General features: G+C 40.8%; 1 protein-coding gene across 2 annotated transcripts in view; it reads left to right on the forward strand.

Moving 5' to 3' along the window:
- IQGAP2 (IQ motif containing GTPase activating protein 2) overlaps positions 1–23,307 on the forward strand; it is a 296,977-nt gene that overhangs the window by 171,223 nt on the left and 102,447 nt on the right. For both annotated transcript variants that reach the window (XM_070468567.1, XM_070468568.1), the window contains exons 6-11: positions 8,566–8,633; positions 8,946–9,059; positions 9,703–9,881; positions 11,935–12,022; positions 16,433–16,596; positions 19,195–19,355. In XM_070468567.1, coding sequence (XP_070324668.1) covers positions 8,566–8,633; positions 8,946–9,059; positions 9,703–9,881; positions 11,935–12,022; positions 16,433–16,596; positions 19,195–19,355 — 774 coding nt within the window. The remainder of the gene's footprint in view (positions 1–8,565; positions 8,634–8,945; positions 9,060–9,702; positions 9,882–11,934; positions 12,023–16,432; positions 16,597–19,194; positions 19,356–23,307) is intronic.

Raw genomic sequence — 23,307 nt, forward strand, 5'->3', positions numbered from 1 at the left:
GATAGCATCTCGGATCCTGCTTCTGGACCCGTCTCTGCTTGGCTATCGATGCAGCCGTCAGTACCGTACCCTCTTTTCGCCGGGCTGTTTCTGTCACCTTCTGTGCCCCTCAGTCTATTCTTATCTTGGGATATTCCCTTGGTTTTCTCAACTATTTGTCTTACTCAGAGTTCCTGGTCTTTATTTTTTCCTGTTGTATAAAGAGTACAAAAACAAGCACATATTTGTACACTATAGACAGACATAAGAAAAAACAAAGCATCTGTATTTTAACAACACTTCCTAGCTTGTTAAAATCCATATAAATATTCTGTGAGTCTTATCTCTGCATTACAAATTCCTTTCGGTCCACTTTATACCGGACTTCCCTGTTGGCTCAGGCAGTAGAGAATCTGCCTGCAATGCAGGAGGCCTGGGTTCGATCCCTGGGGCAGGAAGATCCCCTGGAGAAGGAAATGGCTATCAACTCCAGTATTCTTGCCTGGGAAATCCCATGGACTGAGGAGCCTCGAAGACTACAGTCCTTTGAGCATCGTTTTGAACTCCAGGCCTTTCTCTGATCTAAACAAGATTTGTTGTTGCTGTTCAGTTGCTCAGTCATGTCTGACTCTTTGCGACCCCACCGACTGCAGCACGCCTGCAGGACATCCATGTCCTTCACTATCTCCCGAAGTTTGCTCCAACTCCAGAGTCTTCTCCAGCACCACAGTTCTAAAGCATCAGTTCTTCAATGCTCAGCCTTCTTGATGGTCCAACTCTTACATTGCTACATGACTACTGGAAAAACCATAGCTTTGACTATATGGACCTTTGTTGGCAAAGTGGTGTCTTTGCTTTTTAATATGCTGTCTAGGTTCATCATAGCTAGTTCATCATAGCTTTTCTTCCAAGGAACAAGCATCCTTTAACAAGCATCCACTGACCAAGATTAGTGTCTTCTTTTTTGATGGACCAGATTGCTTCAGTTTGGTCCTGGGAGCTCTTCCTGGCCAGCTCCTTTGTCCCTGCAACACTGTCCCTGACATTTCTCTGAAATATCCTTGCTTTGTGGCCACAAGCAGATGTTCCAGTCTTTCTCTGATTGTGTGCACGTGCTCAGTCGTGTCCAGCTCTTTTCAGCCCCACGGACTGTAGCCCACCAGGCTCCTCTGTCCATGGGATTCTCCAGGCAAGAGTACTGGAGTGGGATGCCCTGCCCTCCTGCAGGGGATCCTCCCAACCCAGGGATCAAACCTGGGTCTCCTTCATCTCCTGCAGGTGGGTTCTTCACCACTGCACCACCCAGGAATCCCCTTTAAAGTTGTCCTGTGTTTGTAACAATTTCCCTGGCTTAACACATGAGGCTTCTGGATTCAGCTTTTCTTACTAGATAAAGGTTATTTGCTGGTGAAGATTCTTACACTGACCGTAAGGTAAATGCATGTCTGCCTCTCCTCTGTGTGAGGATGACTGTTCCCACTGCAGAGTCTGGGTTGCTGTCCAGCAATCACGTCTTCAAACGCAGTGAAGATGCCAAATAGCACACGTTCAGGGCTTGGCTTTATGAAAACGGTGGCGGCAGCCACACTTCTGGTTGACCAGCTGTTCCAATTATTCTGAGCAGTTCGTGAAGAAGGGCTCCTCTAGTAGGTGAACCTGAGGAACTGGTTCAGAGGCAACCTGGTTAGCAAAGCAGCTCAAGCAGTCCAGAATCTTCCTGCAATGCAGGAGATGGGGGTTCAGTCCCTGGGTTGGGAAGATCCCATGGAGGAGTATACCCATTCTACTCTTCTTGCCTGGAACATCGCATGGACAGAGGAGCCTGGTGGGCTACATCAATAGGGTCGCAAGGAGCTGGAGACACCTGAGCGCACAGCATGCATACATACACACACACAATAGTAAAAATAAAAGCAGACTGATGCCTACTGAGCCCTTCATTACATGCCGGGTACTGTTCCAAGTATACTGTTACAGGTATAATCTCAGTTAATCCTCATGACATGCATTTTCTGTACAGTTATTAGTTATTATTTTAAACTATGGCTGGCCAAGATCATACAGCTAGTAAAGAGCAGAGCTGGGGTTCAGAACCAAGCTGGATGGCACCAGAACCTGCAGTTACGTAGGCAGCCAGTCAATTTTCCTCAGAAGGGAGCCCAATATTTCCATCCTACTAGGAAAATGGAAATAACAGTCGCATTAGACTTGAACTTTAGCACAGGTCTCTAAGCTGTTACATTTAGGATATTTTTAAAAGGACGCTTCCCCAAACTTCAGAACTGGAAGGACCTTGAGATGTTGAGTCCAGTTTCTTTATTTCACCGATGAGGAAACTGAAAGATTGGTTTATGTGAGTCAGAGTCACATACTGAAATGTGGCCAGGCTGGGGCCAGGATCCAGGGCTTCTGACTCCAGTTCCCTCTTCTTCCTAATCAGCCATGAGGCTTTGATTTACAGACATTCACCTCCCATATTACAACATAAAATGAACTGTGCATGATGTGATCCAGAAAAGTTGAAATAAATTCAGCCTTTGCCTTTTAAGTTTGCATTTTATTACTGTAGCACCTCTTAACACATATATTCAAAGTAGTAGAAAAAAACTGATAGTTTTTTTTTTTCTCTTTTGCTTTCTTTATTGCTTCCTTTACTTGAACTGATATTATTAGTACAAAATAGGAGCACATGGGCCAATGAGCCTTTTGCTACTGCAGGACAACTCCTGTATTACTGGCCTTTTCTTAGCAACGCAAATGTACCATACCTTTCCATGTGATGAAATGCTGGCTGTTTCATGCTAAGTGCTTTCTTATATGTGGAAAGTGACATTAGTTCCTCAGCTTCCTTTGGAATGCTCCTAGCTATTTGTATTGGTTGTTAGGCACTGAAGTTGCTTAATAAATTCAGCCTTGAAGAGCTCCAAGAAATTGGTGATTGGACAGACTTTTGTCTTTTAAACACTAAGACTGGATTTCCTATATACTTCAGGTAATGCCCTCATTTGAATCGAAGTGCTTGGAAAGGAGTGGGCTACTGTTGCTGATTCTTTTCAGCATGGGAATCCAGAAAAAGTACTTTTCCTAGTAAACATTTGCCCCTTTGACTAATCTGCTTGGACATACCTCCTACACAGAGATTTAGTATATAAACTCCCACACTGTGAAAAGATCTTTTCAAAAAGATGAAGTTTAAACTTCAGCCTCAAAGAGAAAATAAATGCTGAAAATTGAAACCAAATAAAAATACACCTTAACATTAAAATATATAGACTTTTGGTGAAAGTATGTAAATGCAAATGGGATTTCTACCTGATCCTGACTAGCACACGAAAATCTGATTTGAGGTAAATCTGACTCAAAGATTTTTCTATCTAAAAGGTACCTGACTTCTCAGCACCATCTTGTGGTAACTTTTAGTTAAACTGGGATGTTTGCTTGTTGTGAGATTTATGTTATACAGCAGAAATGGAGAAGTAAGAAGTATAATCAGAAAGTCTTCCAGTTTCTTTAATACCGTAGGGAAACATGAACACTTTTGTTTAGTATAATTAATTTAGCTCATATTACCAGCAAACCTGTGTTTTGTGGAAGCCTGGGTACCTTATAGGGACAGACAGTTGAGAGTAATTAAGCGAATGACCAGACAGATACACAAAGGAGATACAGTGAAAACAGTTATGTCAAGCTCGTCGGTCACGGTTGTCTTAGTCTCCTTACAAAACTGATGTGAAATAACTGAAGTAGTAGGAGTTCCTCTGATATATAATGTGATTTGTTTATTTCTGACTGTGCTGGGTCTTTGTTGCTGCATAGATTTTCTCTGCTGTGGTGAGCTGCTCTAGCTGCGGCTCACAGGCTTCTCACGGCGGTGGCTTCTCCGGGGGCAGAGCACCGACCCTAGAGCTGCAGGGCGCCAGGAGTTGCAGCATCGGCCCGGTAGTTTGCCTCCTGTGCTATAGAGCACAGGCCCAGTACTTGGGGCGCATGGCCTTAGTTCCTCACAGCGTGTGGGATCTTCACGGCTCAGGAATCGAACCTGTGTCTCCTGCATTGGCAGGCTGATTCTTTGCCACCAGGGGAACCTGCTGTTTGTTTTAATCATCTGTAGTAAGAAAGAGTGCTGTCCATTGACCAGAAAATTAAGTAGCTCATGACAGAAGGCAGACAGCTAGGACTGGATTGGCTGAAAAACCAGAGGGCCACAGCCCAGAAACCATGGAGTTGTGCAGCAAAGGTTGGAGCGGCTGTGGGGTTTGGGTCTGAGCAGAGATGGGAAGAGGAGAGCCCTCAGCCAGCATAATTTGGATTAGTTAGACCTGCTGAACCTGCTAGTCCTTCCCCAAGGCAACACGTGGAGATGCTGATGGCAGGGTAGCACGCCAGTGCCCAAGAAGACACAGGGAACCCCCATCTAAGAAGATAAGACAGTGAGCATCCTCTGCGCGCCAGCCTCCTTGTTCCTCTCCCGTCTCCCTAAGGCTGGCCTCTGTCACGGGATGCTTGTGGTTTAGTCGCTAAGTCCTTTCCGACTCTTGTGGCCCCATGGACTGTAGCCCGCCAGGCTCCTCTGACCATGGGATTCTCCAGGCAAGAATACTGGAGTGGGTAGCCATTTCTTTCTCCAGGGGATCTTCCAGACCCAGGAATCGAACCCAGGTCTCCTGCATTGCAGGCAGTTTCTTTACGAACAGAGCTACCAGGGAAGCCTCGGGCATGGGGACCTGCAGCCAACAGTGACAAACAGTTGCAGGTCTCAGACCTCAAGATGAGCCCCAAATCAGGAAATGCCAGACATTTGAAGGAAACTAAAGCTCTGAAAGAGGAATTACATTCAACAAACAGAACCAACACCCAGGGAACAAATGAAAATAGTAAAATACGTGCACTTAGTGAGTCATTCATTTTGTCTGCTTAGTAAATAGGCTTATAAATAGCAAAACCAAAGATAAAACTAAGAAAGAAGAAAACTGGATACAGATTAAATTAGAAAATAAACTAATAAAATTTATTTACCTAAACTCTTATTGCATAATCTGAAAATTTAAAAATGCATCTAAAATTCCAGATTATCTCAACATTACATAGGAGGGGAGATAGAAGTGGAAGTATATGAAGGATAACTGATATTCATTAGCTTAGCCTTTGATGCAAGAATATAAATTTCAAGTATGTTAAAACTAACAGAATATTAATGTAATATACATAAATATACACATTACATATGAAATTATTTTATGCATAAAATTTATTAGAAGAGGTTTTATGGGAAACTTCTAGTTAAATTTTACTGTCACATTTTCAAAGTTTTTCCCATTGAATTACTTTTATACTTTCTTTTTGGTCAACTTGTTCAGGTGTATTTTTTTTTTTTTTTGTATTTTTTTATTTAGTTGTGAAAGGGGATAAAACTACAAATCAGGAACCATGAAAGAATGCATACAGTGGTATTTTTTTGATCATTTATGGATCTATTTTTATTGTTTCAAATATTGCTTGATTTTACTTTCCTAGAATTCTTTTGTAACTACACCCCTGTCTGTTTAATTCTGTTGAATTTTGTTGTTTCTATTACTAGTCAGAAGTGTGTCACTAGGTTGACATTTTATTTGGTCCAAGTGACATGAGGTCCCTTTTACCTGGAATATTTTTTATTATGTAATAAATTGAGAATTGGTTCATAAAATATTATGGTTTTGGAAATGTCAGCATCCTAGTTTTAATTATAATGACTTGTTATATCCCTGGTAATCTCTAAAGACCTAGAATTTAAGGAATGTATCCTCTCTTTCTAGCTTTGAATTATGAACACATAATGTCTATTTTACTTTGAACGATGTTCAGAGTCTAATATGTTTTTCCCTTGTGAATAAGATACAAATATATTGGAATTTAGTAGTAAAATGCCATATGTTTAAAGTGTCATCTGTCCTTTGGTTGTTGTTTTGAGGGAAAAGAAGGGGGGAAAAAAAAAACGGGAAAGATAAATCCCCCCAGAAAACAACCTTTAAAATTCAGAAGTTCATTAATATGCATTTCCTGGAAGAAATTGAAATGACCAATATGTGTATGAAAAATGCTTACCCTCACAATGAACAAAAGGAAATGTAAACTTTAATGACATTTTTTGGCTATCAGACTGGTGAGGTTGTCATGGATAGAGTCCTCTGCTCTTAAGGGGACAAAGAAAATGGCATTTTCATGGATTGCTAGTAGAGTGGGGCCATGCCCAACACCTGGGTCTTAGTTCAGTTAAACATTCAGACTCAGGACCGTGTGCCATAACCATGTTGACTGGCAGATGCTCAGAAGGAAATACAGCCTGCCAGCAGGACGGCATCAAGCGTTTGCTCTGCACTGGGAGGCTTCTCAACACTCCACGTAGTTGTCCACACAGCCATTTAGAACCTGTTCTCTTTGGTGCCCTAGGTGATAACTTGGGTGTGAGGTTATGAATGAAACTAACAGCGGTAGTTACTGCAGGCTCCCTGGCTGAGCACCTCAGTCCCCAGGAGCCAGTATCTGTGATAGCAGCCCCATAGCATGGCTTCCCAGTTTCCTGCAAGAAGTGTGCCAAGTACAAGAGTCACTGAACTCAGGAACACCTAAACTGTGTGGAGCCTCCTAGGTATTTATGATTCCTTCTGGTCAAGATGCAGTTTGCCAATCAAGGGTTATTTTTCCCCTAAGCAATGATGCTTAGTAACACGGTTGTCAGTATACATTTTTGGGTGCCTGGGGGAACGGAGCTTGAAAGTGAACTGAAGGAGGACACTTTTCTATTGCAGAAGGGAGAGGAGTTTCATTAGCTCTTTCCTCACAGAGAATAAATGAGTATAATCTCTTTTCAAGAACACACTTTGATAATATATATTAAAAGTTTTATGTATATATCCTTTCAACTTGATGATTTTCTTTGTAGGAATTTTTGTGATGAGTAAGATACATGCACAGTTCAGTTCAGTTGCTCAGTAGTGTCCGACCCTTTGTGACCCCCATGGACTGATGTGCCTATATATGTAGATTCACTGCAACATTATTTATCGTAGTGGATAATTAATGATCGTCTAAATGCTCAGCAATTGGTTAAGCAAATTATAGTACATTCATATTATAGAATACTGTGTGCTGGCTCTGAAGGTAAAGAATCTGCCGGCAATGTGGGAGACCCAGGCTTGATTCCTGGGTGGGAAAGATCCTCTGGAGAAGGGAGTGGCTCCCCACTCCAGTATCCTTGCCTGGAGAATTCCATGGACAGAGGAACCTGGTGGGCTACAGTCCATGGGGTCACAGAGAGTCGGACACGACTAAGTGATTAACACTCACTTTTTTCATGTGAATTTATGGAATAGATATTTCCAGAAACAATATTAAAATGATTTATATCAGAGTATTTACTGTTTAACTCTGAATGGTGATTTTCTGTGTATTCTTTTGAAACCACGGATCAGTAATTTTTAACTTTGATCACATATTGCTTTTCTAAGTGATTATTTCTTACAAAGATCGAAAAATTTAATATCAAAGCATACTGCTTACACTGATTAATCATGCATTTTAAGAGTTTTCATTCCATTAAGAAGGCTTGATCTTGAACTCTTTTAATGAAATTTTGTGTTTATAAACTACTCAGATATATCTCATATCAACATTTGAAATGAGTCTTGAAATCCTTCAAACTGTCAAAATCATTCTCAGTTCATTTTCCCATATATGGTATTTGTAATTCTAATGTCTAATTAAAATCTTCTATGTTATAAGTCTATCAGAACTGATATTAAGTGAATAAAGAATTTTTAGTTGGGTTGTAGAGTTGATCTTGGGGACTGGGAAGGTTAAAATACATGTAGTTCAGAAACTATGGCTCAATGTTTTTGAGGTGAGAAGTCACATAACTAAATATTTCCATCCTCTTTGGTAGAATTTAGATGTCAGACTCTAGCTTCTTTTGTCAGATTACAAGGTTAGTTGTGACCATCATTGCTTCCTATTAAACTTTTAAAAAATATGTACACTTTTCTCTGCATTTTCCACTTTTTAAAATATATCCATGTCATAGTAATATATCCACATCGTGGTTTGTCTTTAACATCTTTCCATCCACCAGTAGTCTTACTGCTCTATTTATTGGTTCAGGATGTATAAAACATAGTTCTTCAAGGGGGTATATGGTACTTGGAGGCATATATAGGTATGGAAAGGAACATATAATTTGAGCTATACTTTAAGCAAAATAAAATCATGTAATATCCAAAGAAGTGTTTATTCTGTTTATTACTTGCTGTTTTGTGTTGTGTCCCTTAGCCTCCCTGTGATTGGATGATTAGGTTAGTTCGCCTATGGATGTGCTGTGTAGTTCAGACCTGATTTCGGACAGTGACTGGGCCTCTAGTCCTGGTCCGTCCTGGTCCCAGTAGGGCCTGCCTCACCTTGGGACATGGTTGCCTCATCTGTAAGGTACCTGGATTAGATAAGAGGATCTCTGAGGAGTTTCTCAAATAAAAAAGACCCTGAAGACTTATGTAATTTCTAGCTCTAAGATTTATGGTGATGAAGTTTCTGATAGTTTTATGGTTTCTCTTTCAGTTTATATCTGTTCAAACTAGGAATTGCACCCCAGATCCAGGATTTGTTGGGCAAAGTAGACTTCACAGGTACTGTTCTTTACCTTGATAATCTTTTACAGTGTGGTTATTAAGAAAATGTAGCAATTTTTTCTTCATTTTGATATTGATTCCTTTTTCCCTTTATATTGATCAGGGGAGAAAACTTAATTATCTTTAGACTCTGCCAAGTTTCTATTTGCTCACCTTTGTGAAATGAGAAGCTGAGGCTTCTTTCTAAGGTTCTTCTTTAGAGCTGACCCCATGTTCTTGATGAACACATTTCTTAACACAAATACACTCATTCCTGCCTCCATCTCTGTGGCTTTCATTGATTTTTTTTTTTTGGTTGTTCTTTTTCAGAGGAGGAAATCAGTAATATGAGAAAGGAGCTTGAGAAATATGGAATACAAATGCCATCTTTTAGCAAAATAGGTGGTATTCTGGCTAATGAACTGTCTGTGGATGAAGCTGCACGTGAGTCTGCTTAAGATTCAAACTTGTCAATGACATGAGACTTATCTATTCTTGATTTTGGTTATAAGAAATAGAATATTTAGAAGATATTATAAGCACCCTAATTTTGTTTATAATATGTATTATAGGTAATTGATTTGAGCACATCAGAATATAACCAAAAAATTGACCTTGGACTCTAGACATCTACTTGTACAATGCAATTTAAGAAGTTCCAGAAGTATCTTTATTCTCCCAAACGTCTCTCTGCTTTCTTTGTCCTTAGATTTCAGTGGCAGGGTACTCACTGCTGGGAATCTTTCCATGTCGCAAGTTAAACTGCAATCGTTTCTTGAAGCCAACATGATACTTTCAAAGTGTCACCCTGCAAACCCCCACTGGTTGCCATAGTGTTTGATTCACACTCAATGCAATGAATAGATGAATCGGAATTCTATAACAGATGCTGAGACAGGACCTGAGATAAATGGGCAGGTGGGGAGGTTGTCACAGGGATGTGCTGTGATGTGCCTGAGGTTCTGTTGTTTGAATTCTTGATTGGACCCCACGGAAGAAAGTAAAACTGCTTAAGTTATGCACAGTCAGTACACCTGTCCATGTTGTCTTTTGCTGATAAAGTTCTATTTGTCTTTTTACTTTGTAGTGCATGCTGCGGTTATAGCCATTAATGAAGCTATTGAAAAAGGAATCGCTGAGCAGACCATTATAACTCTAAGAAACCCAAATGCAGTTTTGACTTTAGTGGATGATGATCTCGCAGAGGAATATCAGAAGGAACTCTGGGAAGCCAAGAAAAGAAAAGAGGAAAATGCAAGGCTGAAGGTATTCAGTTAGATTCTGAGTGGTCAATATAGTAATAAGTATGGTTATGCATTGCTAGTTTGAAAAAGCTTTAATGTTATGAGGGATATTTTTAAGTCCACTGGCTGTGATCTCTCTAGCCAGAGACTATTGGTTTGGGTGAAGTATAAAGGTAAAATGAGACCATGCCCTCTGTAAGGAAATTAGGTTTTCTTTTTTGATGAGTATTACAGGTAGCAAGGATGAAAGATCATGTTGAAAACTTATCAAGAAGGTGTAGAAGGAGCAGTTAAAGATCTTCCCTCATTGAATATCACCAGCAGACCTTGTATTAGGTGACTCACCTTTAGATTTATTTCTAGAGGCTAATCATTGGGTGTGGTGAGGTTAGAGGAGACACTTTTGAATTCACTTTCCTTGTATTTTCCCCATAGTTTCCCCTCATATTTGAAGAAGTGATTTCCCTCCTTGGAAAGCAGCTCCTGACCCTCGCATTATATTTCCCGCCTCCTGTCTTATGGGAAACTTTGCACTCAGATTCCACTTCCACACCAGCTTTCCGCTCCTTAAAGTCTTGCCATATCAGCGTCAGCTCCATTCCCAAAGTAGCCCCTTTATCTTCACTTGTTCTTGGTGGATGGCATTGGGCACACTTGCCCCACAATGTCCCCCGCAATGTTACAATGCCTGCTTCGCCACCCCCACCCACGTTTTCTGGGCCTCTCTGCTGCTGTGGACCCCCTCTGCATCTCTTCATGTCTCTGCTTGTTCCTCTCCCTAAATGTGGAGAGCCTTCAATGTCTGACGTTGAATCACTCCTTTCTCTGTATTTCCTCCGCTGAGCTCATCTACCTGTTGAAGAACGCAAGCTGTCAGCTTGATAGCCTCATCCCTCTGCCCCATCCCATCTGGAAGATGCTCGTCCCTGCCCTCCCCTTCTCAGAAACGTGCCTGGTACTGACTTCCCTTGGAATGACTCCCACGCTGTTTCAGAGCTCCTTTATGCCCTCTGTGTCCTGTGCATCACTACCCTGCGCTGCCCTTCGTTGCTGGGCTGAACTCCATCCACCCCCCTTCTCGTTTCACCACTCCTGTCTTGGCTCTGCCCCTCCTGACCTTGTCTCAGGGCTCTTCCCCTTGGGTTCCCCAGCTTCCTATCATTTTCCAAGCCAACTCCTCTCTCAAGTTCCAGGTTGCAAAATTGATCTTTAGCTACTGATCTGATGTCATCCCACCAGAAACCTCCCACGATTCTCTGCCGCCTACTGAGTCAAGCACAGGTCCTTCTGCTGGCCTCAGAAGGTCCCAGAATACCCAACTCGCCTCCCCATCTTTCTGGCTAACCCAGGACACACATCCGACTGTAGCCCTGACGCACCAAGGTTTCTCACTGTTGTGATCAAATCCTGTTGTCTGCATCCTTCTCTCTCTCCTCTGCCTTGAACATTGGTCTCTTCCTCCATGATGATGATGAAGGTCACTCAGTTATATCTGACCCCATAGGCTCCTCTGTCCATGGAATTCTCCAGGCAATCATACCAGAACGAGCATCCCTTCACTTCTCCAGGGGATCTTCCTGGCCCAGGTCTCTTGGCTGCCCGCAGATTCTTTACCATCTGAGCCACCAGGGAAGCCCCCTCTTCCTCCAGGCCCTCCTTAGTTGTTGTCTCTCTTTAGAATTTTCTTTCCACCCAGCTACTTCCCTAGAATATGTTTTGTTCGGCTATATTTGTTATTTATGTTCTTGATTTTTCTGTTAGGCTGAATCAAATGGCCAATATTCAGCTGGTTTTGACCTACAAAAAAATGGCAATATCAAGTGGTCCAACCTAATGTTTTCCATGTTAGACAATTAGGCCTTTACAGGGAGTCACTGGGTCTGTTGTTCATTTTTGTAACCTTTGCTGGCACAGCTAACCCTGGTGCTCTGCGCAGAGCAGGCACTCTTAAATGCTTGTATTGAATTCACATGAATATTAGCAAATGGTTTTTAGCGCTCTTTAAGTTTTTGCTTTTGAATATCAAGTTTTGGAAACATTTAACCTCAAGAATCAAAGAAGCCTTTGTTTTGCAGAACAACTGTATCTCAGAAGAAGAAAGAGATGCATATGAAGAATTGCTGACACAAGCAGAAATCCAAGGCAATATCAATAAAGTCAACAGTGAGTAATGGATCATATGAAGGAAATGGATACTTCTATAAGATGCAAATTTTTCTTATCTGAATCTCAGCAAAACTCTTAACATATATCCTCATAAAAGTGCCTTATATGGTGACAGATGCACTGAAAGTGTTGCTCTTAAATCTGGTGCATCATCTGCTAGTTTTCCATGGAGCTTTTCTGGCCATCTTGTCCCCAGTCCATGCAAAGTATCTCAAAACATCTTGAAGCTAGTTTGACTGTACCTTCCTGTTTCATCACAGGTACAGTGTATGTCATTTTTTGAACCTATCCCTTAATTGGCTAACCTTAAGGTCTTTTAGTAAAGATTATGAGTTAACAATTGTCATTCCTTGCCCAGGATTATATGATAACATTTTTATTGGAATTGTAAAGCTGTTGTTGACACCTCTGCTTTTTATTACTTCTGAATTATTAGTCTGCAGTGTGTAAGAATTGTTCTCTTAGTGCTTGTGTAGCTTTGGTGCAAGTGAATAAGATGTGGCAGACCTATAAATCACATCATGGCAGGTTTGAATCCCATGGCCCTGAGACTCCATGAAGTCACACAGGACAATTCTCCTTGGTACCTAGTTCAGTTATGTGACTATAAAGAACAGAAAACTGGGGTAATTAAAATAAGCATGTGCAAGTTTAGATACACTAGTCTCTTTATTAGTCTTTTTTGTTTCTCTAATAAAATTTATTTTTACTTGAAGCAGTAAGGAATTCTCTTTGGCATTTATGTCCCCAAGGTCAACCTAAATAACCCACATACACCCCCAAAATGAATACATCAAAGACTAGTTAGTCCATTTAATAAGGCATGTGAGCTTCTGCCAAGTTTAAACTTGGAGTGTCCACTAATTCCAGTAGTCCTAAACCCTCATGGTAACCTCCTAGATGAGCTCTGAGTGTTCTTTATGGCTCTTAGCGCTTTCAAGGAAATGTGCATCTATAGGTGTTACTCAAGAGTTTTCCTCTAAGTTGCTGGTAGAGACATATATTAAAGGCTTCAAACAAGGAGGCCCAGAGAGAATTGATAGATATGTCTAGGAGGTAACAACTGAGTGGGTGTGAGAATTTGCCTCCACTTACAAGTGCTGAGAGCACTAGGATTGCTTTTTTTAAGGAACACCTTGACATTTTGAGATGTGTGTTCCTATTTTTATTCTTATTAAATTTTGAACATGCTGGTGATGATACATGAAGTACAATTTCAAGTTTCTCTTTCTGCTCTGTTTGAAAGCTGAGAATTTCATTATGCTTGACAGAAATGGATTATAGGAAGAAACTAATATTGCTAGCGAGACATCTGAGGTTCATAAGCTTAGTGGGGAAATGGTTCCATAGCTCTGTGCCATCCTTTATTTTTGAAATGTTTATAACCACTAGAATAGATTTCTTTTTCATGTTAAATATAACACCTTATATAAATGTTTCATTACTTGATTGAATGACACAATTTCCTGACCACAAATTTGATGCCAAATCGACTATACTTTTTTTCCACTTTTAAGTAAAAAGCATGAGATGATTTGCACTAATGTATAACCAGCTAACATTATGAAAGACATTGCAGTGTTTAATGGCTTTAAATGCTTGGAACATGATTATTCTGAAGGTTTTGATCTCTCCCCATTGGAAAATTTATAGTAATACTAGAAATATCCAGTATTAGTCTTGAAAAAATTCTCCAAAGTATATTTTAGCTAGTGACATGACAATGAGACAATGGTATGCTTTAAAATATGTCAGTGTAACTACTTGACAAGCTTTTTCCCAGTCATTGAGCTTGTTATATTAAAATGTTAAGGTGTGTATGTTTGTAGCAGCCATGGTAATGGCAGAAAGTGACAGCTTTGATGGTAGTGGGACCAGGTCTGTTTTCAGAGGCTTCAGGTTTGTTTGGACTGTGGTCATTCAACTTGGAGTTTGGTACATGCTTTCCATTCATTACATATATTTTGTTAAGATTAGGGCTTGAGACTTTGTTAAATGCAGAGTGTAAAAGAGTGGTTAAGCTTAGTTTGTATGTATTTTTTAGAAGAAATGGTTCATTAAGAGTGTTTTAAATGATATATTTTTTTCTTGTAATATTTTACCATCCAGCTTTCCAAACGTATATAATAGAGTTTCCAAAGGTGAAGTACAGTTCTATTCAGGATAAGTAGAGACACAACCAAAAGGCCTTGGATAACCTTCACAGAGCATCAAACACGATAGCCAAACACTGACCTTCTTTTCTGGAATTCTTTCATTTATCATACTAGTTCTAAGAATAGAAAAAGGTGTTTGGGTTCTTAGGGTATTATTCTAACTTATTCTAAGTGTGAGTGTTCTGGGGTGTGGCACAAAAGACTGCATTAGTTGTAAGTATTTCCTGTTCTTGAATGAGGTATCTCAGTAGAAAAGCTATTGAGCTTGGCTCCTTGAGAATATAGGTAGAGAAGATAAATTCCTATCTGTTAAAAAGGGTTAGAATAATCTTAGCTATAGTCTAATCATGTGTTAGGGAGACAGACTAATCCTTGAAAACTCTAGAAATGTAGGGGTCTGTGTTATTTCTACTAACCTGAAACCTTCTCTATAAGGCAAAACCCTACTGGTTCCATCCAGTTTCTGTTGCCTGGTAGCAGAGTTCATCACTCATTCTTCCATTTGGTCAGCAATTCCATTTCTGTTTTCTTGAAACTGTACTGAATTTACTGTTCCAGGCACCCTCCATGTGGTCACTAAAATTCAGTTCTTTATAATCTGAATGTTATAACTCATAGAGACATCACAGAGCTTCTGATTGGATCAGGTAGTGTAAACCAAGGCATCTCTGTGATGAGGGATTTTGGGGGGGAAGGTGGTTAAATGATAACAGTAGTCCTCCCCCACCCCCACTCCCCACTTATCCACAGTTATCTTGATGGAAATTTCAGTTCCCTGCTGTCAATTGCAGTCTGAAAATGTTAAATGGAAATTTCCAGGAATAACGCCTATCTTTTCAGTTCCACACTGTTCCAAGTAGCATGGTGAACTCTCATGCCACCCCCCTTGGCACGTGGACCGCCGCCTTGTCCAGGATGTCCCACCCTGAGTCACTTAGTGGCCATCTCGGCCACCAGGCTGTCGGTGTCATAATGCTTGTATCCATGCCATCCTTGTTTTACTTAACAGTGGCCCCAAAGCCCGAGAGTAGCGATGCTGGCAATTCAGAGATGCCCAAGAGAAGCTATTAAGTGCCTTCTTTAAGTGAAAAGCCAGTGGGTCAATGAAGAAATAAAAAAATAGCTTGAGATGAATGAAAATGGAAACCTAACTTTCTAAAACTTATGGGTCATAGCAAAAGCAGCTCCAAGAGAGAAGCATATAGCAGTACACAACTATTTCAAGAAACAAGAAAAATTGTAAAATAACAATAAATAAAACTGAAACAGAGTCATAGGCACAGAGAACAAGCTAATTTTTGCCAGAAGGGAGATGGATGGGATGGGAGAAATAGTTAAGATGTTTAAGAGGTACACACCACAAGTATAAAATAAGGAAGTCCTAAGAATGTTATTAGTTATTATTGTTCATCTCTTACTATGCCTATCTTATAAATTAAACTTTATCACAGATGTGTATATATAGGTTAAAAAAAAAATACCTGCAGAGTTCGGTTCTATCCATGGTTTCAGGCATCCAGGGGAGTTCTTGGAACCATACTAACACATGGGGACCACCATTTCAATGTAGAATTAGATACTCATGTGAGTTTTGATTGTGATATTTTTTTAAACATATCTGAAATTATGTTCCCCTAAAAAACCACCTTTTACAAAACACAAGAGATAAGGGAGACTGGGGACTTAATAACCATTCTACATCAAACCGCGGTGTGTCCGAGTGTCTCCTCGGGGTCCCACGGTGCTCATTCAGAGGGAAGACAGAGCCCTAGGGCACGCCCTGCTTCTGGTCTTCACGTGTCTTTAATCTCCTTGGGGAGGCAGAGCTAACACACAAAGAGTGTTAAAGAGCAGTGCCGGTGGGATACACGTGGCCCAGTCCTAAATACTGTAACAGTTCCCAAGGTGTGAAATTCTCAGGAACTGAAGCCCTGTGAGGACTTCATGGGAGAAATGGTTCCAGTGCTGGTCCTGAAAGGAAGAATTTTGCAGGGAAGTCATGCTAGGCAGGAATGACCTTATAACTCCAGCTTTGCCAATGCTTGGTTCTTTTAGGGACTAGCTCCAAGAATTAGACTGTTTTCCAATTCCAAGCTACCATTTCCAACGCTTTGCTTACCACCCAAATGCAACTTTTCAGAGTTCATGGAAAGTGGCTGCTTAGGCTCTAATCCTTGGACGTGTGGGCTGCTGGGGTCAGGCCGCAGTGGGACAGGCACAGATTCTGACAAAGTGTTACTCCGACCCTCAGGGCTGGCTGCGGTGGACCACATCAATGCAGTTATTCGGGAGGGCAACCCTGAGAACACACTGCTTGCGCTGCAGAAACCAGAGGCCCAGCTGCCCGTTGTTTATCCCTTTGCTGCTGTGATGTATCAGAATGAGCTTTTCAACCTCCAGAAGCAGAACGCCATGGTAAGTCAGAAGAGACCCAGTTGCAGAGATGTTAATTCTGAGTCCTAGCAGCTAGGAGTGCTGTTGAGGAAAGGTGAGTGGGAGTATAGTGTCTTCACCTTGTACAGTCGCTGATCTCATTGGCTTCCCTGTACCAATTCCACACCACCTTCCTCTTTAACTCCTGCCTTTCATCCCTTGAAAGAATCTGAGAGCATAGTTAGGAAATGCAGTCAGGGCTCTACACAAATACACATTGAAAACTAGTTGTTCTTATTTTGTGTGTGATTTTTTAAAAACTTGGTATAATTTAATAACAGACTGAGTTTTTTTTTAAATATGTAACTTTCTTGATTTAGATTTCCAGAAATCTGCAACCAAGAGCATTAGCACCATGGCTTGATTTGTGTCAGTGTCTGCTCTTCCTATGTTAATGGAGTTAAGCAGTAAAATCATATAAGGTTACAGTAAATAAGAGCATATTTACTAGTACAGGATTAACCTAAGCAATGCAACAGAGTGAAAAATACTAAAGGCAGTGCCAAGAACTTAATGTATGAAGGAGCTAATATTTCAAAGACATGGAAAAAGAAATGAAATCCTTAAAAGCATGTAATCATTTGGGAAAGAAAACATTACCTCACTACACATAACAGAATACATTTCCAATATGAAAGGTTATGTGTAAAAAATCATTTAAAAATTAAAGTTCTGAAAAAACATGGAAGGATATTGGATCTTAAAATCAAAAACAGTAGTGCTCTGCCAAAAAACAAAGAGGAGGAAAGCATGAAGCATAAACAGGCAACTCACAAATATACAGGGATGTTTCACAGTATTATCTATAGAACTGAGAGAAGGAAACAAATCATATGTTCAACTAGTAACAGACTGCACACCCTACTATTAAGTGGAAAAAATGAGGTTGAAATATATAGCATTATCTTGTTTTTTACAATCAGAAAAGGAAAATAGTTTAAAAAACCAAAGTCTCTGTAAATGTTTGCATGAGTTAAAAATTAACGAAAGTGTGTGTCACGAAAGGCCCTGGGTAGTAGGGTTTGTTTTCTTATCCTTGCTTATTAAGACTTACAGTGCTTTATAAATAGGTATTACAGTATGAACTGTGCATACCACTTGTATGTGAATTTTTTTCAATAATAAATACTATAGTACAATATGATACACAGTTGGTTGAATCAGAGGATGCAGAAACTAGGATTCAGAAGGATGAGCATATGGAGGAACAGTTTACATGGGGGCAGAGGAGCCCGGTGGGCTCCAGTCCATGGGGTCACAAAGAGCTGGGCACGACTTAGTAACTAAACAACAATTTATATGGAGATTTTGGACTGCGTGGAGGTTCAGCGCTCCTAACTCTGGTGTTGCTCAGTGGTCAACTATATTTTGTAATAAAAGAAAAATAAGTTATTTCTTTAAACTGCCTATAGGTTCTCTTGTTAATATTGTCCCCATTTCTCTAACTCTGAGGCCTAAAGCAACTTACACTCTAGCACATTTATCCATTTCTTCTTTATTTGTCTTCATCTTTTTGGCTGTATACCACTTTAGGTATTTGTGGTGAATCTCAAATGATTCCATTCTGCTTTTTTACTTGTAATTTGATACCTTCTTTCTATGTTAAACTCACAGTTAATGAAAGGTCTTTGGATAAAACTTACATGTTCCCTATAAAAACCCTTCTTCCCATTTGCTTTGGAACATAAAATTGGTCTTTGTTAATCTAAAATCAATTCACTGTGAAATTTCCGTGGAGAACCAGAAAGCTATAGTACATTTTGGTGTAAATATTATACATACGAAATATACAATATCCTAAATGTAAAGATAGATATCAGAGTTTTAAAAAATTTATTTTCATGCTTCCTCTATGTTCCTTCAATAGGATGGAAGAAATAACCCTTTTGAAGCTGGGCCAAGTTGGTATAAAATGGTTAAAAGGAAAAGAATGGTGAAAGGGGCATTCTGTAACCTGAGATGTATTTTGTAAATTAGCCTAATCCTTACCTGCTTTTCATTAAGATTTGCGTCACATTTCTTCAAATATCTAGACCCTAGAATATGTGTAAAATTTCTACCCATTTTTAAAAATGTGACTTAGACTAACTTTTAAAAATTAAAATCAATACTGCTTGATGACTTTGATTTACTTTTCCAGGGTTATCATCTTTAGGTAAAATTCTCCCCTTTTCCTTACCCTTAGTTAAAACTGAAAGTCGTTAGTTATACTAATGTCTTACTTTGCACTTAGACAGTAACGATGTTATCCAAGCGGTGGCTTAATTTTTGGTAAGACTAAGCCTGTTGGCAGCCATAGCTGCAGGTAGGAATAGGCTGCGGCCATGCAGATGTTTATGGAGCCATAACCAAGGATGGTAATTAACTCAGTTCCCCAGACAAGCATCTAAGGAAAATCCAGAAGCTGCTGACCTATTCTTGAAAGCCATTGAAAAATAGATGACCAAGCAGCCCTCCTTGTCCTGGGTTCTCACAACGTCTGACTTTTCTGTACTCTTTGAAGTGAACCTTCTGAAGCCCCGTCACATACATGCGGTGTGTGAATGTGGGGAGCTTATATTACCATATGTTTCCTAACAGAACTACTTGGCCCATGAGGAGCTCTTGATTGCGGTGGAAATGCTATCTGCTGTAGCTTTACTCAACCAGGCCTTGGAGAGCAGCGATCTTGTGTCTGTGCAGAATCAACTTAGAAGCCCGACAATAGGCTTTAACAATCTGGACGAGACGTGTGTGGAACGGTAAGGTGATGTTTTCAATTCCTTTCAGTGCCAAGATGTGTGTTTGGCAGACCTCACAGATGAACGGTTTATTCCTTTCTCAAGAAATCCATATAGCCATGCTTACTTTTTTTTTTTTTTTGCCATGCTCATTTTCTTAAAAGCTAGTCTACTTTGTTCTAAGAGCCTTTTAAATATTTGAATCCTTCTTCCCAGTTTTCCTTTTATAGGAACAGAGTCTAAGAAGGAGCATCCCATGGCAGTTCCTTACTGTCTATATTATTAGCAAAAATTGATAGGCTTAAATAAAATAAATGTTGAATGCGTAACTTCCCTTGGGCTTCTTTAGAAAATAACAGAATGTAGAAGAGTTGGAAGCAGCCTTAATAATCGGTTTCTTAGTTTACTGGTGAGGAAACTGAATCTGGATTTGTGGACCCAAAGTTGGGCAGTTGAGCTTCGAACCTCATTCTTCTGATGGTTAAACCACCGGACTCCAGAGGCCCCAGTGGCTTATGACAGTGGGTCACGATCTCAACTTAATGTCTTTCATTTCTTGTTCCTGAAATAAGCTACTTGATAATACAGTTGATAGAATCAAAAACACTACAGCAGATATAGAGAGAAAACTAAGGGCCAGAATCATCAGTCAATTCAGTCACTCAGTCGTGTCCGACTCTCTGTGACCCCGTGGAGTGCAGCATGCCAGGCTTCCCTGTCCGTTTCCAACTCCCAGAGCTTACTCAAACTCATGTCCATCGAGTTGGTGATGCCATCCAACCATCCCATCCTCTATCATCCATTTCTCCTCCTGCCTTCAGTCTTTCCTAGCATCAGGGTCTTTTCCAATGAGTCAGTTCTTTACATCAGATGGCCAGAGGATTGGAGCTTCAGCTTCAGCATCAGTCCTTCCAATGAATATCCAGGACTGATTTCCTTTATGATTGACCCCCTCCCCCCCTGCAGTCCAAAGGCCAGAATAAGGAGCCCAGTTAGAAAGAAAGAGAAGTCTCTCAGTCATGTCCGACTCTTTGCAACACCATGGGCTGTAGCCTGCCAGGCTCCTTCATCCATGGGATTCTCCAGGCAAGAATACTGGAGTGGATAGCCATTTCCTTCTCCAGTGGATCATCCCGACCCAGGGATCAAACCCAGGTCTCCCACAATGCAGGCAGATTCTTCACCAGCTGAGCTACCAGGGAAACCCTCATTTTACTTTTAAGTGAGCAGTTATGGATGATCAAGGATTCAGACTATCTTTGAGCAGCTTCCTTTGCTTAAGCAAAAGGGACAGAGGGAAAGGAAGACTCATACAGAGGCGGATGTCACCAGAGTGAACCCTGCCATTCTGGATGTGAGACCAATTAGAGGTTAAGACAGAAGCCCAAGATAGTGTGAATGTCCATCTTGGATTCTTGTGACCACCAGGGGGAGATGTCTGCATAGATCTTGACAAAAGCACTTGTCTGGTTCTGGAATTGCTGAAGTAGCTAATTCTCGAGTGAAGTACAGTCATACAGGAGAAATAAAGACTTGCTAGATTTTTTTAAATAGTATTTGACCACTTGTCTATGTAGAGAACGGCCCCAAAGTAATAGAACAGGCACCAGGGAAGCCCTAGTAGAACAGTGGCCTTCCCTTGTTTTTGGTCATCTTGGAAAAACTGATGTTCTTAGGCAACTTAATTTGATGACTTGGTTTCTATAACTCCTTAGAGTCTATTTCCAAGGTAGTTTATTTCAAGTTCTACTGTTTATATTAATGGCACCCTCCTCTCCCGCAAGCTTAGAAACCTCCAGTTAACTTGAGTTTTTCTCTGCCTTCTGTGAGACACCCTTGAGCTATGAATAGCCTGCTCACTTTTTTCCCAGACCGTAGCCAGTATGTGTGCACAGTACCTCTGCATAATGGTTCCACTTCCCAGTGACCACTTCATTTAGACATTTTACTTTTGCTTTTGAAATGACCTCCAAATTGGTCTTGATCTGTCTTTGCTGTCCTCATTCATTCTTTTCTAACTGTGCTTTTCTGCTTTCTCAGTGTTAGAGAAGGCAGGGTTGGTCACTTCCTTATGAAACCTAATGGTCTAACGGGACTTGTTGATGAGATCATTTTCAAGACACAGAGCATCCCTGCCACCTCTCTCTAAATGACAGTACCCCCTCCCTCCAAATCACCCACTTTGATTATTAAAAATCCTCTCTTCCTCTTTCTCAATTTACAAATAACCCATTAAGGAAATGGACCCACACCCCATCTTAGAACCACTTTTGTACCTGTGATTTTCAACTGGGGACACGAATAAACTTTAGAGTAAAAATATTCTGTATGAAATACTTTTAAATTTTTATTTTAAAATAAAATCACAAATTTTAGCACTTTCCAGGTCACCTGGATGGCCCAATACCAACAGGAGTTTCTTGAGCCTCTTTGGTTCTTATATGGATCGTTGCATTGGTCTCAAGTGGTCTTCTACAGCCTCAACATTTCAGTTTCCATGCTAGCTTTTAGCGAAGTACTTGGAAGCCCAAGTTGGCAGGTTTTCAACTTTAAGAAACACTCTAGCTCTCCTTTATGGTCTTACAACTCCTTCATTGTACACGGGTGCTGGGCAGGGCCACCTGGCTGAATTCTTACAAGGTCTCTACCAATTTACCATGGCTTCTGCCCTTGGAACTCTGTTTTCCCAGAAAGGTTCTTTTGTCCAATTCTCACAAGAGTGATACAGGGTTGGCATTGGCTCTGGGCACACAGTGCTCCCAGATTAATTGTTCTAAAGTGTACTTAGGTTTATCATGCACCTCCATACGACTGTCCTCTGTTCTCATCTGAATTACCCTCAACATGGTGTTCTGCCCTTAGCTCTAGCTACAGTCCTCCTTGTCTTTTGCACTTCAGCCAAGCTGGATCCAGACACACTCTGCTCCTTCTGGCTTATCCGCTCATAAGCACACTTGTCTCACCACTAGGGACACAGTGCCTGTCACCCATCTCCACCTCACACAGCTCTGGAGCGCCCAAGCCGTCCTTGCCAGCAAGGATGCTTCTGTGAATGAGTTCCATGCTTCTCCCACCCCAGCTAATGTCATCTCTTCAGAGAACTAACATGATGTGGTTAAAGGAACATAGCCTTGGAACCAAAAATAATCTGCTTGACTCTTCCTAGCCAAGCCTCTGTCTCTTCATCTGTAAAGCACAGAAACTCACACACCACAAAAGCACCTCCTCTGTATTTGCAGAACATTTATGAGCCTGTCCCAGGCCAGGTGCTCCATCACAAAGGGTTTCTGTCTCCTTCTCCTTCCTTGGAACTCCGTTACTTCCACTCGTATGCACAACCTCTAATTTTATGACTTTTCCCGTGCTCTGCTGTTATACCCTATTTGAGTTTTTTTTTTTTTTTTTTTCATCTTATCTAATGGGCTGAAAGGGTCCCCAGGTGGTGCAAGTGTTCTTGCCTAGAAAACTCCATGGAACAGGAGCCTGGTGGGCTACAGTCCATCGGAGCGCAGAGTCAGACACAAATGAAGTGACTTAGCGCAATGGGCTGAAAGCTCCTTGAGATAATTGCTGCATCTTGTCCCTTCCAGTCTCCCTATAGTGCCTGCCACAGGTTTTGTCCATAGTTTGTACTTCATAAGCATCTGCTGAATGAAGCTGACATTTTAGTCTTCTTCAAAGTTCCCCAAGAGTGTTAGAAAGGTAATCTTACTAGTCTAACCATAGCAGACACCAAAGGGAACTCTCAGAAAGGTGGGAAGGGAGAAGACATAGTCCTGTTGGGTAAACTACAGCATACCCGAAGTTGGCATCTTAGTGCTGGAGGCTAGTTCTCATACGGAAAGCCTGTGGAGCTCTGGTGTGTTTTCATCGTATTTTTTTCCTTTTGCTAGTATTTGTTCATTTATGAGGGAATGGTGGGTGAGTGTGGATTTTACTTTTTTCCCTCTGTTCATCCTTAAGCTTTGTCATT

Source organism: Odocoileus virginianus, chromosome 6 (assembly GCF_023699985.2).
Source record: "Odocoileus virginianus isolate 20LAN1187 ecotype Illinois chromosome 6, Ovbor_1.2, whole genome shotgun sequence".
Classification (NCBI taxonomy): Eukaryota; Metazoa; Chordata; class Mammalia; order Artiodactyla; family Cervidae; genus Odocoileus; species Odocoileus virginianus.